The sequence below is a fragment of the Mustelus asterias genome, chromosome 9, assembly GCF_964213995.1.
Source record: "Mustelus asterias chromosome 9, sMusAst1.hap1.1, whole genome shotgun sequence".
NCBI lineage: Eukaryota > Metazoa > Chordata > Chondrichthyes > Carcharhiniformes > Triakidae > Mustelus > Mustelus asterias.
Genome location: NC_135809.1, coordinates 39,919,057 through 39,936,138, shown reverse-complemented (window position 1 = coordinate 39,936,138; position 17,082 = coordinate 39,919,057). Strand labels below are relative to the sequence as shown.

At 45.3% G+C, this 17,082-nt stretch overlaps 1 protein-coding gene across 1 annotated transcript in view; it reads left to right on the top strand.

Moving 5' to 3' along the window:
- LOC144498638 (voltage-dependent L-type calcium channel subunit alpha-1C-like) overlaps positions 1–17,082 on the top strand; it is a 1,025,631-nt gene that overhangs the window by 738,886 nt on the left and 269,663 nt on the right. The window contains exon 25 of the mRNA XM_078220060.1: positions 8,915–8,967. Within this exon, the coding sequence (XP_078076186.1) occupies positions 8,915–8,967 (53 nt within the window). The remainder of the gene's footprint in view (positions 1–8,914; positions 8,968–17,082) is intronic.

The window sequence follows — 17,082 nt, the reverse complement described above, 5'->3', positions numbered from 1 at the left end:
CCATTCTGCACACAGAGAGTCTGGGCTCAAGATTTTGCCCAACACCCTGACCCTTCCTTGATGAGTCAATTATGCCAATTAAGTCTGTACTATAATGCATAATTCAGCCACTGATTGGCATCTTTGGGAGCTGAGCCCCCAAGCATTTAACTCCTCTTCTTAAGAGAGAGGTGACAAAGGTTTAATCCCCAACATCAGGGGCAAAGGTAACAGAGCTCAGCAGGCAGCCCTGAAACAAGAAGTGTTGTGGCAGCTTGTCAGCCCACCAGGAAGTCAGCACACAAGTCAAGTTGGTGGGGTTCCACAAGTCACTAAGGCTATCCAAGATAGATGTCCATCTGTCAAGCAGAATTGGGAGAGGCTTGTGTGGGGACATGGCCATTGTGTGAGAGGGTAAGGCAGTGAAGCTCACTGGAAAGGCGCTCACATAGGGGAATGTGCATGGGTAGATATAGTATGTCTTAACAGCACAATAAATCACGGCATTGACAGGATGCCTCATTGTCACAGATGTTTCCTCCCTTTCAGTTCTTGGAGTGTGAGGATGATGGAGCCAGTGGAGTTGGCTGTACTTTTGATTGCAGTGGAACAGAAGCGAGGATGTCAATGTGCAGCTGCACATGGACAGGACCAGGGTCCTGTGTAGAAGGGGGTGGCATGGCCCACTTAGTCACCAGGGACAGGGCCACATTGAGGTCGCTCAGAGGAGACACCAGTGGAGATCCAGTGCCGGAGATCTCTGTCCTGAGAGATGATAGACCACTTATACCAGGTCATGAAGGAGTTGGCACCAGATGGACTGGGAGGTCACCCATTGGTTATGGCCCTGAAAATAACAACCCTGCTGAACTTTTATGCTAGCCGCTTGTTCCAGAGCTGTGCAGGGGACCTCCGCAGCATCTTCCAGTCCACCACACGTGAGTGTATGAGATAAGTGACCGATGTATTATTTGCGAGGGTTCGCAAGTACATCAACTTTGACCAGGACCAGGCTAGCCAAGAGGCCAGGGCCATTAGTTTCGTCCACATGGCTGGCTTGCACCAAGTCCAGAGTCTGATTGACTGCATGCATGTGACTCTGCATTCCCCATGGCAGCATGGGGCATCCTTCATGAACCGCAAGGGATTGCACTCCTTCAATATGCAGATCACTTGTGACAATGCGACCACGTTATGCATTTGTGTATCTGTTTCCCAGAGGAGTGTCCACAACAGCTACATTCTTGGATCTCTCAGATCCGGCTATCTTCAAGGCAGACCAGTAGCTGGAGGGATGTCTCCCTCAGGGAGTGGCTAATGACACCAGTGCGGATGCCACAAAAAACACACTGAGACTCATTACAACAAATCTCATGCTGTTGCATCTGTACTGGTGGAGCAGATGATCAGCTTGCTGAAATTATGGTTCCAGTGCCAAGACCAATTGGGGGGATCACTCCAATACAGCCCCCAGAGAGTGCTGTGCATCATCGGATGTGCTGCATACTCCATATCCTCATATTGCAATGGGACAAGGAGTTGGAAAGGAGATGGAAGACCATCATATCTTTGGTGAGGAGGAAGGCAAGGAGGTCAGTGAGGAACAACCCCAAGAGGATGCAGAGGAAGGACCTCAGGCAATGACCAGGGCCCAAATGGGTGCAGGGCTCGGGGCACCCTGATAGCCTCTCACTTTGGGAAGGACCAGAACCCAGGTGGGCAGATATGTCCCCCCACTGTGGGGTCTGAGACCTTCTTACTTGTGTGCTGCCAATGAGAGGTTTCCTCGCTGATTGCTCCTTTCATGAGCAGGGCGCAGAAGCCCAATAACAAGATGTTGTAGGAGAATGATGATGACTTGCAATGAGGACAATGACTTGTAGTGAGGACAAGCCAATGCTCCTCATATCTCCTGCGATTGTCCGACTCCTGCCTGACAGAAACCTGAGCACAAACTGTCACTGAACAGTGTGATCTATGGGCAATTGGACACTGAATGATATATCCCAGCTGATACTGCCTCCTCTGAGGTCAGGGTACAGGTGTGCGTCTGCACCTATTGTGCAGGTGGACAGACTCTCACAAGCCTTCAGCCAGTGGCTTCAACATACTGAAAAAATACTTCCACAGATGAATGGCATGGGCATTGGCCTTAGCTTGTGTGGGGCTAGAGATGGTGCCCATGACCAGGATTATGTCAGGATGGATGCGTTGTTAGACTGGGCAGAGAGGAAACCATTGAACTGCCATCCTCTCAGAGGAGATTGAGGATGTGCCAGCATTGCGCTTCCAGCCTAAACATTGGGGTTGGCTGTGCATACTGCAATGAAATGAGAACATGGAGGCACTTTAAAGGTGCATAACGTGACTTTTAATACATTGAATGTTATTAACATAAGTGATGAATCTCTACTTACACTTAAACTGACCCGTGCCCACACATTCTGTCTGAAGAGATGGGCCCACATTGTGACTATAATCTCTTAACCTGCCTTACCCCATCGCTACATCTAGGTGTCTCCCCAAGATCCACAGTTGAGGATGAAGCGGCCTGATGACTGCCACACCCTATTGCCTGAGATGACCTTGGCAGGCATCTCCTGGAGGGCCAAAACCTTGAGGGTCTGGGCCTGCTTTCAGGTAGCAAGGGTGTTGTGGTGCTATCCTCCTTAGTGTGAGGGACTGCAGGTGTTTTGGTCACAGGAAGGGGGGGTTGGACTGGCTGGACACCCCAGGATCTCTTGGGTGGAAGGCCCTGGGATGGGCACCAGAAGACCCTCTTCCCTGTGGACTCCTCCATGAGATAGAGGGGTAGCTGGAGTGAGATCTAGAAGCCCCGCCTTCCTCTGGTGCTGACGCTCATGGATTTCCACAAATGCCTGGAAATACATTTGATACCCTGCACCATGCAGCTCATGCCCTCAACCTTGAAGTGCATGACCTGAACCATATGAATCATATGAATGTGCAAACTCCGCACAGACAGTGACCCAAGCAAGGAATCGAACCCAGGTCCCTGGCACTGTGAGACAGCAGTGGTAACCACTGTGCCACCAACCCTGCCTCTGCCTGCTGTGGATCATCAGCTGTGAGGTGCTCACCTGTGAGTGACCCAGAAGCCTCCCTACAATTATTCCCACTGAGGTGTGAGTTTCTGCACTGGTGGAGGTTGGAGGTAACAGCTGTGATGCCCCTTCGATGCTATTCTTCAAGATATTGCCTCAGAGCAGCTTGGGTCTGTTGTGTCTAGAGGGTAAGAGAATAGTCCGGACAGCTAAACTGATTGACCTGCAAGTGAAGCGAGGTGGCATTAGTGCATGATAGGGGCATAAGAATAGCAGAAACTGAAGTCACGTGAGGATGGCCCCATGGCTGGATTTGCTGAAAGTTCTCTCTTTTGTCTCTTGCCCCCACCCTGCCCTCAGCGCAGGTGTGGTCCTGCTGTCTCTGGCCAGCTCAAGGGCTCTTTCCTCAAATGGAGTGAGGGTCTTCAATTTGGGCATCACTTTGGCAGGCTGTACCCACTCACAGGGATTGTGTTCGAGTTTGTTCTGCAATGAGACAGATGGAAAGAGTGTGGGCAGAATTCATGTTTGGTCAGATGGTAAGCATGCCTGTTGGTGAGTGGCAGCGGAGATGTGAGAAGGAGAGGATCTATTGGGGAGATAAGGAAGGGGGACTGCAGGGTAAGTGTTAAGACCCTGTGAGATGGCTAGGAGTGAGATTACTATGGAAGTATGATGGGTGTGTGAATGGGTGTGAGTGGACACATGAGAAGGGTGACTTAATCTGGCTGCACAAAGAAGGTCATTCATCTTTTCCCTGCACTGAATCCCCATCCTCTTACGCAGTGAGCTGTCACTCACTAGCGCTGCCACTGGCTCCCACGCGGGGTTGGTGATCTTGCAGGAAAGCCGCCGACCCATGTAAGGGTAAATATGTCTTGCCTCTGCTCCACCCCATCCAACATCTTGGTGAGGGCTCCCTCAAAGAATTGTAGGATTGTCTTCCTGGCTGCTACCCACCCACCCCCACTTGAAATTGGAATGAGTGCTTGGGAGGCACTTAAATGGTGCACCTCCGATTGCTGAGGTTAAATGATGCCGGGGTGAGCAAATCAGAGGCAGGCCACCAGGAACGCAGCGTGAAACTTATGAAAAAATATTTTTTATCAAAGTGGCTGAAGATATGCCGATTTTTCTCACCAACAATGAACGTAGTGTGAAACCCATGAAGAAAATATGTTTTTTAACAATAATGCAGCTATTTTTCTCACTGATGATGCCAGAACCTCTCTGGTTTTCTTGCTGAAACCAACACTTTGAAAAAATATTGAAACATTCCACTTTATTCTTCTGATTTAACCCTAAAGAGAGTTTGCTGCAAGTCACTTTAAAAATTGACCTCACAAACAAAGGGTTTGGGGAACGCACCTAAGTTTATTTAAAAATTAAAATACCTCTGCTTACGGACAGATGATGAGAAAATAAGGGAATTCAGTCTTGCCTTCCCTCCTCTTTCTATAATACTCCTTAACTAATCAGATTGGGGGATTGTGGAATGAAGTGAGCAAGTTCTGAACAGGGAAATGAATATTAGAATGGTGAATTCAGTGTCAAATCAGATACAGAAAGAAAAATGAGATGAATAGAAAGATTGGATTAAGAGTAAGAAACAATGACAAAAAGAAAAAGTAAAAATGTTCTCTTAAATCTCAAACAACAATTAAAGTTTGAAGAATGAGTCTCCCAACTTAAAATAGTTGATTTTCAGTGGCAGAGATCGACTGACAGTAATTAACTGTTATCACATTGTTCATATGAGATTTAGATTTGAAATTATTTGACTTAACTTTATGTGACAAGCTTACTTCACACACGTAGTACTAGTGCAGAAATTTGATATAGCTCAAGGCATTTGAATGGGGAGCCCAACAGTGAAATCTTGGCCCTGATTCTCCCAAAAGTGCTGAATTGGCGGGAAAATTGTTCTAAATCCGACTGTTGTGTCAGTTCAGCTTCTCATCTGAATCTCCGCACTCTGTGCACTGTAGAGGTCCCAGTCGTGAATATTATTAAAAACCCCGGGCGGGGGGGGCTATTCGCACTGGAGTCTGAAGGTCTGGAACTCTGTGCATATGCAGTGGTTCTGATTTGTCAGTCTCCCCGTTTACTGGCCAGCCTGATCGCTGGCCACTGGGACCCCTGCAGTGCTGCCTCTCCAGTCCCCCGCATGGCCCGATTGCAGCCCCCGCAACAATTTCCGGGCCAGCCCTGACCCCCCACGTCCCGGAGCACCCTGATGCACAGCTCACCCTCCCCCCAGCCCGCCCCAATCGCTGCCCCCCCTCCATCCCAGACCGATCCTATCTGCAGAGTGGCAGCGGGACCCCCCGACTCCCACTGATCACTCCTAGGCCCTGCCCACAATAGGCCCCAACCCCTTGGCACTGCCCAATGGGGGTTGTCAGGGGGCCCACGCCCAGGGGGCACCACTCCCTGCTGCCCGACCTCCTTGGGGCCCCAATTGCCCCCCCCCCCTTCATTCCGGCAGGGTCTCCTGCTAGTTCCCCGAACGTGAGGAGCTAGTCTGAACCCCGCTGGAATGAAGTACTTCTGGCGGGATGGGAGATTCAATCAGGACATGAACTGCTAAACATATTTAAAATACATTATAAAAAGATTCAAATGACTTACCTGCCTTCCCTCCAGTTTCCAGCGTGGTCTGACCGGCGACTGTTCGCCGGCTCTGGGAGATGTGCATGCGTTCCCGGCACAGGCGCAAATCCCGGTACAAGGCTGGCGACGCGTATCTCCCACCTCAAACCGCCAGAAAAGTTGCGGGTTGCAATGGGAGAATCGCGGCCCTTATTTCACAAAGTTAACAGCGAAGTGGCACATCTCTGATGGCAACATCTCAATTTCTGAGTTTAATTTATGTATCTGACCCCACCTGAATTTGATCTTTGCACTTAGATAATGGCAAGCGCTATTAACCTTGCCATTATTTTGACAGCAATATTCGGATTGACTAGTTTAACAAATACAACTGGTCTTATCGGGCCACATTTTACCATTTTGATTCTAAGTGCTGAATCTGGACGCAATTCAGATCCGACTTGAAAAACTGTTCTCAGACACCCCCATATGCACTTAGGCTGAAAAGAAAATCGCGATTTTGAATTGCGCTGTGGGTGGGGCTTATTGCACCCAAAACCCTGCAGTTCCAATCAGAGCTATGAACTGAGCATGCGCAGTGAGAAATAAAATTGAAAAAACGTGCCCATATTGCTCTCAGGCCGCAAAAAGCGGATAAAGCGGCCCGAGAGCGAAAAGCGGGAGCGATGGCCCTCACAGACATCGCCCCACTCCCACAACATAACTGTCCCCCTTATCCACCCACCCCGCCCCCATTACCCAGACTAATCGTGACCCTCTGCCCCCCTTCCCCCACCGATTGCCCGCAGAATGGCAGTGGAACCCCTGCCCCTGCCCCCTTCCCCCCCCCCCCCCCCCCCCCCCCCCCCCCCCCCGCCTCTACCACCACCAAAGAATGATCGGGCCTCGCTCCTTCCCCCCCTCCACCAGAGAGCGACCTGGCCCTTCTCCTCCCCCAACCACCACAAAATGATCGGGCCTTCCTCCTCCCCCTCCACCAGAGAATGATCTGGCCTCCCTCCCCCGCCTCCCCCCACTAGAGAACCATCTGGCCTCCCTCCTCCCCTCACCACCAGACAATGATCAGGCTTCCCTCCACACCCCACCCCCGCCCCCGCCCCACCTCACTGCCACCAGAGAATGATCGGTCCTCTGTCCTCCCACCCATTCCCCCCACTAGAGAATGATTGGGCCCTCCACCTCCCACCACCCCTCACCACAGAATGATCTGATCCGCCCCCCCCCCCCCCCCCGCCCCCACCATCGATCTGAGTCAGAGAGCTGTTGGAAGCTCTGAACTTACCTCTTCAGCAGCTGGAGCGCCCGAAACAGACCTTTGCCGAGCATGTCTGTTTCGCGCCAAATCTGGACGGGCGAATCGATGGTAAAGGGAGAAATGCAGGTAAAGTTGGGTGGGCCTCCCATTAATTCAATTTAAATGCATGCAAATGCATTTAAATCGCCGTTGCACCCGTTTCAGGCACGGTTCGGATCGCGGCCATTTTCGGGCCTTGGTAAAGTGGCCAGCTGTGTGGACGCAGACGCAGATCGTGCTAATCGCCTCACACCCAACTTTACCAAGTTTTCGCGCCTGAAAATGGGTGCGACGCAATGGTAAAATCGGGCCCATAGTATTTCATGTGACAACCTAATATCACCGTTTGTAAAGAATAAGCATAAAACTCCAAATTTTGGGAAATTAAAAGTAAAAGAGACAGTGAAAGGTAATAGGCATTTGTGAAATACGGGCAAGTTAAGAAGGGCGATTTTGAGTCCACAAACTCTGGGGGCGATTCTCCCAAAAAAGTTCTAAATGCTGAATTCGCAGGAAAACTGGTGTAATTCACGATTGTTTTTTTTCAGTGGACGTTCACACTAGAATCTCGCAGAATGGCAGTGGAACCCCTGCCCCCTTGACTGTTTGCAGGGAAGAAAAGGGCCCAATGCTGGGGATGTTTGGGCAGAGGGAGGGGGGATGCCAGTAATTACTGTTTGGGGGAGTGGGCAGAGGAAGGGTCCGATGGCTGTGATGTTCTGGAAAAGGAACTGATGCCAGTGATGACTGTGGGTGAGTGGAGGGGGGTTGGATGGTGGTGGACGAATCTGATGCCAGTAATGGCTGTTTGCAGGGGAGGAAAGGGGTCCGATGCTGGCACTGGTGGGGGGGCGGGGAGTGTGGGTGGAAATGCCAGCAATGCCTGTTTGGTTGGGGGGAAGGGAAGGAGTCCGATGCTGGGGATGTTTGGGCAGAGGGAGGGGGTTGCCAGTAATGACTGTCTGGGGGAATGGGCAGAGAAAGGGTCTGACGCCCGTGATGTTCTGAAAGAAAGGGACTGATGCTGATGATGACTGTGGTGGGGCCAGGGAGAGATTCTTTCCTAATCTGATAAGGGCTCCCTTTTAAAAGAGCAATCTCAGCACAGCTGGCTTTACCAGCGTGTTTCAGCCCACCTCTCAACATGACAGCATGAAAGATGCCCCCTGCTCCCCGTCCCTGTTTTTTTGACCAAGTGCCATAAAATCTGGAGAGAAAAGCTGCCTGTTTCTCTGGTGAGAAACATGCCGGTTTTCAGTCAGATCCTGACATTTTTTGGTAAGATTCTGCTCATTGTTTCAGGTATAACATGTTATCAGAGCTGCAGGAGGAACTACAGCATTACAAAGAAACAGCAGAGGGTTGGAAGAGGAAAAAGCACATATATGAGGGAAAGGAAGTAGACTGACTTGTAAATGCATAAATGAAAAACATAGGATGATATGAAGATATAAACATGAGATGATAGGAAAAAGTATAAATTAAAATTTTTTAGTAGCTACAGAAAATGTGTGAATAACAGGTGGTAGTGTGAGTGCGTATATGTTTGTGGCAAGTCTGAAATGAAAACAAATTAATCATGTACTGTTAACTTCTCCTGTCATAAAGAAAGTAGGTGTTAAAGTTAAGATCTGAAGTTACTAAAGTCAATATTAAGATCAGAAATATAAGGTGCCATTCACTGAACTTACATAGAGCTTCATTGGAATGTCTAAGTCCAGGGAGATCATGGGTTGAATGAGAAATTGAAGTGGTAATGTTGGGGGGTGATCTTGGGATCATACTTGCAGACAGAATTTTATTCATGCTAGTCGCTCTAAATTATGACTAGTTTATCTTTATCATGGTACTTGTTATGCAATAAAATTCTCTATTTAATTGCACAATTGAAAAATGTGAAGTAGAAAACTTGTTGCTCTTATTCTGTATCGGTATTTTTATTTTTTTTATTTTTTATTTAAAGGGTAAACTCTACACCTGCACAGATGGATCCAAACAGAGAGAGTTTGAATGCAGGTAAGTTTACAGTGAGAATATGTGCTTAGTAGCAAAAAGGATAATCAATTAGCTTTAATACTTGTTAATGCATTAGACAACAAATTATTTTGAGGTGAGGCGCCTGGCAACAGTTCTTATTGATTAGGAGTGCAAATTGAAGAATTGAGCACTGAGGTCAATACACTTGATGCATAGAATTGCTGATTGTTCAGTGATTAAAATGTGCTGTCAATCTAGGTGACATTGAAACAAAGGGAGTAGGACATAGGATAGTGTTCTAACCAACTGTACTGCTCAGTCTCCTTGGAGTCCTCTTTTATAGTTGTATGACATAAAACACTTCTCACTGTTTAACTTTGGAGAAGGAAGATTGTTCCTGGCAGTAAAAGCTTGGATCTGTTTATGTATCATTGCAAGACTCTTAATTTAGCACAGCTCATTTTCACAGTGAGTACAGTCTATAAAATACAGTTTAGATTATGTGTCATTTTGTTTGATAACAAATGTACTGTGAAAAAATGTTGGTATTTAATGCCAGCATACACAAGTCCCACTTTGCAGTTTGTTTCTGTTGAAGACATAAAAAGAATGCCTTTCATCAAGATTATAATTTTCATACATGTAAGTCTTGGCAGTTATCAGCAGCAAAAAAAAAGTAACCTTTCAGCAAAGTTTCATTATTAGGAGATGGGAGGCAGGAGTACATGTTTGTTAGATATTTGCCAAGTTTTTTTGTGTACTTCTCTAATTAATCCTTTTTGCTTTTCTTCCAAACCATTTCATGGCATGACCAAGACTGCATTATCACTTTGTGTGGAATTACAGGGACAAACCACTTAAAGCACCTTGACATTTTAAAAAGTGTCCATTTAAGATAAATCAAATAAGAATAATTTTAATATTTCGGGATATTTTAGAGACATTTCTGTTAATTCAACTTAAAATAAAATTACTTTTGAGAACATTATTGAAGGAATTGGCTGGGAGGAGTTCAATTACTAGTTTGATACGTATGGTGATCAAGCCAGGTTATTTCATCAGTCTCATCATTTAGCCGTCTATGTTAATCCAAGTTCCCAGTGAATGTGAGGGTTCATAAGCACCTCTAGGCCAGTAGTTTGATCAATTTTCAGCATCTTTAAGATTCAAACCATTTCTGATTTCTGATATTTATTTCAAAGATGTGAAATTTAACTTTATCCTTACTCTCAGAATGTACAGTGAAGGAACCTGTACACAAGAATACAAGAAGCAGAAACAGGAGTTGGCCACCAGGATCTTCAAGCCTGCCCCGCCATTCAATACGATCATGGTCTCAACTCCTTTTCTGTGCCATTTCCCCATAGCCCCCTATTCCTTGATCTATCAAATATTTATTCACCTCCACTTTGAATACTTCTAATGATCCAGCTTCCACCACCATTTAGGACTGAGAATTCCAGAGATTAACCACCCTCTGTGAGAAGAAATTTCTACACACCTCAGTTTTAAATGATTGGCTCTTATCTTGTAGCTATGTTCTCTTGTTCAAGACTCACCATTTACCCTGTCAGGCACCTTCAGGATTTTATATGTTTGAATAAGGTCACCCCTCACTCCTCTAAACTCCAAGGAATACAGACCCAGACTATTTAGTCTCTCTTGATAGGACAATCCTCTCATCCCAGGAATTAGCCTGGTGAATCTCCTTTGTATTGTCTCCAATATCTTTTTTTAGATAAGGGGGTCAAAACTGTATGCAGTATTCCAGGTGAGGCCTCACCAACACCCTGTACAATTGCAACAAAACCTCCCTATTTTTAAACTCCAATCCCTTTGCAATAAAGGTCAAAATGCCGTTTGCCTTCTTAACTACTTGGACCTGCCTGCTGGCTTTTTGTGATCCATGTACTAGAATATGTAGATCCCTCTATATTTCACTCACCTCGAATCTCTCTCCATTTAGATAATAATCTGCCTTTTGACTCCTCCTACGAAGTGCATAATCTCACACTTCCCCACATTAAACTCCATTTACCAGGTTGTAATATGGTTTAGGGCTGTGAGCAATCCTCTGTTACCTTTCTTCAGGATTTGGCCTGAGGTGGGAGGAATATCATAGCTGAGCAAGATCCCGTCCTCACCTGAAATACACACCAGGACTCAGCCAAGAACTCAACATCACTGGACCTCTCCTCACTCCTGCAAAGGGAAATGACTTATAGCTGTCACTGCCCCTATTACTTCCTCCTAGGTGTGCAGCATTTACCTAGATTATGCCATTTATTCTACATGTGCAATGAAGCCCATCTCTGTGAGTGTATCTGCGCTGCTGGACAGTACACTGGAAAGAAATGACAGTGTTCTGTGATGGCGTTGCATCCTTCAGTTGGAAGTCTGATCTGTTCCTGATCTGCTGCTGTACCTTGTGGATAGACATGATTTAAATGAAACAGCTGATCCTTCAACCAAGCCCTGGAGTCCCCTTGGTCAGAAGCTTCCAGTGACATTAAAGGCTCAGACAATTGCCAGAGGCCACAGATGGACTAGGAAAGGTTGGACAACAACAATTGCTTTATACACTCTTCATAACTTTCACGCATGCCTCACCCTCAACTGTCGTGTTGTAACCCATTTTATCTCCATGGTCTTCTCCTTCATCAATGTCACCATGGCAATAAAAGGCACTCCATCTCTGGTTTGTTGGCGCTTCCCAACATTTTGCATATGCCTCTCCCAAAAGCACAGAGATACAGAGTGTCACTCCTATCTCATGGCCCATCTACACTGGTCGCTCAAAACATACAGCAATATATTGCTGGGATGGCATGGTGAGGTAGTCATTCTGCCAACACAGTGCATCAGTCACTCATCGCTGACCGTGAGTTTCATGTGCATGTAAATTGGCTGCCTCATTTTAGCCCATGGAGCCTGATGTTGACCCATGCATATGCTTACCACCTGACTGCACATTTCATAAGCTCCTATTAATTCATGCTAGGTTTCCAGTTTGCAATCCACCTGCAGTAGGTCATTAAGTCTCTTGCTGCACTTAATACAGGTTTATTCACTGACCCCTAGCTGCTTACAATGTCTGTCATCTCTAGCCATGCCAGCTTGATGAAACTTGCTGTCCTCTTTCTTCCATCTGCTGAAAGCAGGACATTTCTCCTTTCTCTTACTATCTGCAGACTACATTCAGGGAAGTGTCGTTGAATTGAGGAACAACCCATCCTTTGCTACAGACCACCTCCTTTCTGCCAATGTCTTCAGCCTTACTGACTTTTGCACATATGCTTTTAAAGATGGTGCCTGCATTAGAGGTTCCAGGACTATGACTTACCTGCAAGCATTAATTGGCCAGCTCTCTCCTGCCTGTTCTATCCACTGCCCGCACATGCCACTGACCTGTATTTCCACACAGCGTCCGATCATTTGCCTGGTTGGTAAAATTCAGGCCACTGTTGTTTAAAATCAAGGAGTCAAGAATAAGGGACTGCAGCAGTCTTGGATGAGCTAAGGAAACATAAATCAAAGTCAGTTATGCATTTAGTTCATAACTGCTGTCCAAATGACCCTGCTAGTTAAGTGGTAGCATAGCATTGAGTATGTTATGTAGAGGTTGCACACAGAACTCCAGAGTATGGCTTTATCCATTAAGGTTATAGAGTGACATGTGGACAAGATGGGCTAGCCATGCATCTCCCTGGTGCCAGGAACTGGACTGTTCCAGTTAACCACAGGAGTGAATGTGGACCTGGAAAGGCTTCAGCTTGAATGCACTGGAAGCTCCTTTCAAGATGCTTTGATAGCTGAAGATGTGTCTTTGACCCTTTTGACAGTGACACCAACATTGCATGCTGGTCTGATGACTGAGGCATCCCCTGCACAGATACAGTTGGCCCCAAGTGTGACAGTAGGCTCTTGCACCCAGATGACAGAGGCCACAGCCACCTAATGCATCAGAGCAAGAAAAGCAGCATGCCTGTCTCCACATCAACTCCAAACCTGGCAGAGTACCTCATAGAAGTGACCATGAGCAAGCACATAAATTTATGAACCAACACCTGTGGTTTCACTCAGTGATAACTCTTTAAGTGTGGAAACATTTCATTTTAAAGCAAGTTAAAGGTTGACATTCAATGTTGTGTATTTATTTTGTGCATCAGTTGACAGTGACCGGATGTATGAGGGAGGGCCTCATGTGCTGTGTTGACAGAAGATCTTGGTATATTATGCTAATGAGCACAGAGAGATGCTAAGAGCTTCTTATGAAAGGACTGTATGGCTGCCTCTTGCATAAAATGTCTTGACTCAATGGTCCCTTTTACTTGTCCCTGTGTGAAGTGTCTGCTGATCAGAAAGACGCAAATCTCTCTGCCTCACATGTCTGTCCTGTGAGCTGTTCCAGACACCCAGGTTGTGCAAATTGCAGGAGATAACTGTTATGGACAGAGAGAGAGATGCTGGGATAATTTTTCCCCTTTCTCCTCATTTTTCAGTTGTCCATTTTAGAGGGAGTGTTTTCAACCTTTCAAGCGATGTGATTGTTTTTAGTAATAAACATGAAGCATTAAATCAGAAGAAAAGGTAATGGGCAGAAATTTATGATTTTTTAAAAAGTGTTGTCCTGGGTGGGAATAGTGGAGAGCAGTCCGCCAGCTGCCTTGCCAGTTTTTCCTATCAAATTTTCAGCATTTTGAAACAAAAAGGAAGGTGTGGGACCTAAAACGTCATGCTTGCGGGACGGGCTCCGAATTTAAAAAAAAATCATTTATGGGATGTGGACGTCACTGACTCGGTCAAAACTTATTGCCCATCCCTAGTTGTCCTTCAGAAGGTGGGGGTAAAGCTATCTTATTGAGCTGCCAAAGTCCTTGAGATGTAGGTGCATCAACAGTGTTGTTGCAGAGGGAATTCCAGGATTTTAATCCAGTGACAGTGAAGGAACAGTGATAGATTTCCGAGTCAGGATAATGAATGGCTTGGAGGGGGACCTTCAGGTGGTGGTGGGCCCAGGTATCCGCTGCTCTTGTCCTTCTAGGTGGTAGTTTGGAAGGTGTTGCCTAAGGAACCTTGGTGAGTTCCTGCAGCGCATCTTGTAAATGGTATACATGGCTCCCATGGTTCGTCAGTGGTGGAAAGATTGAGTTTTTGTGGAAGGGATAGCAATCAAGCGGGATGCTTTGTCCTGGATGGTGTTGAGCTTCTTGAGTGTTGTTTAAGCGGCACTCATCCAGGCAAGTGGGGAGTATTCCATTACACTCCTGATTTGTGCCTTGTCGATAGTGGACAGGCTTTGGGGGGTCAGGAGTTGAGTTACTTGTCGCAGGATTCCTAGCCTTTGACCTGCTCTGGTAGCCACAGTATTTATATGGCTAGTCCAGCTCAGTTTCTGGTCAATGGTAACCCCCAGGATGTTGATAGTGAAGGATTCAGTGATAGTAATGCCATTGAATGTCAAAGAGCAATGTTTAGATCCTCTCTTTTGGAGATAGTCATTACCTGGTACTTGTGTGGCACGAATGTTAACTCTTGAGTAACTACACAACCTTGTAGTAATATGGCATTGGTTATATGTGTCCTCAGCTTGTGTACTGGGGTTGCGTTCAGGGCTCAGAAGCCATGACTTCAGTGGATACCCCTTGTCTCTCAGCATCCAGCCATGAAGGCATTTGGGTGATCTGAAGAGCTGAGACAATTTGAATGCTCTAGGGATGTAGAAATCATGGCAGCTTCCTGGGAACTTCATACACACCCTACATGATCATCTTACAGTGGTCGCAGAACCTATTAACAAAAACAGATTCTCCTCTTCTGTAAATTAAATTGATATGTAAGCAAAACATATTCATAAGAAAAATACAAACTGATAATACATTATCTTATTATACGATCAATCTTCAACGTGCTCCATATCCACCTCGCATCCTTGCCTTGAACACAAAATCAAAATTTTAATAAGGCTACAACATGAAATTTTCTAAGTTCTCATAATCCATTATAACACAAGGCGTCCCTTTGAGGATATCCAACACTTTCTTTAGCGAAGTAGTTCTTTTTGTGAAACAACCAACAACTGGTGACTTGTGTCAACCCATTTCATTTTTGAAATTTCTTTCCTTTCCAACATCTCTTTTCTAAAATTTCAGTATAGTGCTCAATTCTAATACATCATAGCACACATCTAGTATAGCTTGCGTGCTATATTGGTTTAATTGCCTAATTAAACTTCTCAATTAATCTGTTTCTTCCTTAGTTGGAGAGTCTTCCCTTTGTGAGGATCTGGCCTGATTTATCAGGATCCTATTAACATTTTCTAGGTCCTAGCTCTTGTTAAACTTGTTCCAACTTTTGGTAGTTAATGTGATACATGGCCCTATCCTGATCTTCATTATCACTTGGTCTACTTTCAGTTCCCATTAACTGCCACAATCCGTTGTTCATACAGGTCCAGCATATATGTATGAAAAGTATATGGCAAATCTTCAGTTTCCATCATCTGTTCAGGTTCGGTCAATGTGTAATCAGTGCCAGAATGCACTCTCACAGTTTGGTCACCATGTTACAAGATTATCATTTTGCCATCAGTGCCTATAACTTTTCCTGGGCCTCTCCATTCTTTCTGCCCTTACCTTTGATAATATGCCATGTCCCCAGGCTTAAACTTCATTTCTGATGGTTTGGTTTGATTTGATACTGCAAAGCTTTCCTGATTTTTTCTGAAACTTCTGCCTTAATAAATGCTCTCCTCCCTGCATGCATGGCATTCAAATGTTCTGCAAAAAATGAACTAATGGTAATTCCCTCCAAATCTGGGGGATAGTCCTGCATTATTCAAGATATCTTTGGATTCCTGCCATAAACTAACTGATAAGGACTGTAGCAAACCCCCCCCCATCCCCGCCCCCCCATCCCCCCCCCCCCCCCCCCCCCCCCCCGTCCCCAACCATCTGAAGCTTGTTTTTGCACATACTGCCCACACGAGAGCAGTTGTCAATTTACAGTTTAGTTGGTCAGCTAATAATTTTAAGAGCATTTTGTCAACCACAGCATGATTTCTTTCACATATCCAATTGTTAAAAGACTTTCTGCTGTTGTGTGCATTGCTACAATATTCAAATTTTTATAAATGCTCCTGGATTCATCATTGATAAAGTTTCCTCCACTCTGCGTTAAGAATTTAGCTGGTCCTCCCAGCCCCATGTCTATACATCTTCCATTATTTTATCAATAATTTGTTTCTTTCTTTACTAAAAATTACCCTTGATGAACTGAATCTAGTCACTACGTTTACAAAATCTAAAAAAAATTTTGTTTTCTTTATCCCATACTTTGAGGTCCATCACTACAGTTTCATTAAAGTCTTTCACCAGTGGAAGACTTACTACTGGTCATGGTGGCCCCATTCTGTACTTTTTACAAATGTCACATTTTTTACTAATATCCTTGACAAGTCTAGTATATTCCAACATCATTTTACAGAATCTTCAAACTATGGCCAAAGAGATGTAGTTTGGTAATAATTTGTTTCTTCTTCTTTGAATCCCTATCCCCAGTTGCCATTAATACCTTTTAACATTCTGTCTAGAGATAATAGGCCTTAATGAAATACAGTAATGCCCCAACTTTGTAAATTGCAAATCTACAGATCTCCCAAAATCAATCACCTTATCATGCTCCATTTCCAACTTCATTTAGGCCTTTTTCATTGAAGACTTACATAACAGTAAATTTATTTCACTCAATACCACATCAGTACTGATACTGTGATTTATCCTGGCTGAAATTTACATGGAATTACTATTTTTAGTGATCTTATAATGTTGCCTCTGTTGTTTAGCAAGCATTGAATCCCATGTTGTAGTTTGACCTCATTTTTAATATGTCTGGTGCTGCTCCAGGCATGTTCTTCCTGAATTCCTCATTGAACCAGGATTGATCCCCTTGTTTGATTGTAATGGTAAAGTAAGGAATATGCTGAGCCTTTAGGTTACAGATTGTGGTTGAATACAATTCTGCTGATGCTGATGGTTCACAGCATCTCATGGATGTCCATTTCTGTGCTGCTGCATCTGTTTTGAATCTATCCAATTTAGCACAGTGATGGTGTGACACACCACAATGAAAATATCCTCAGTTCTGTGGACTTCA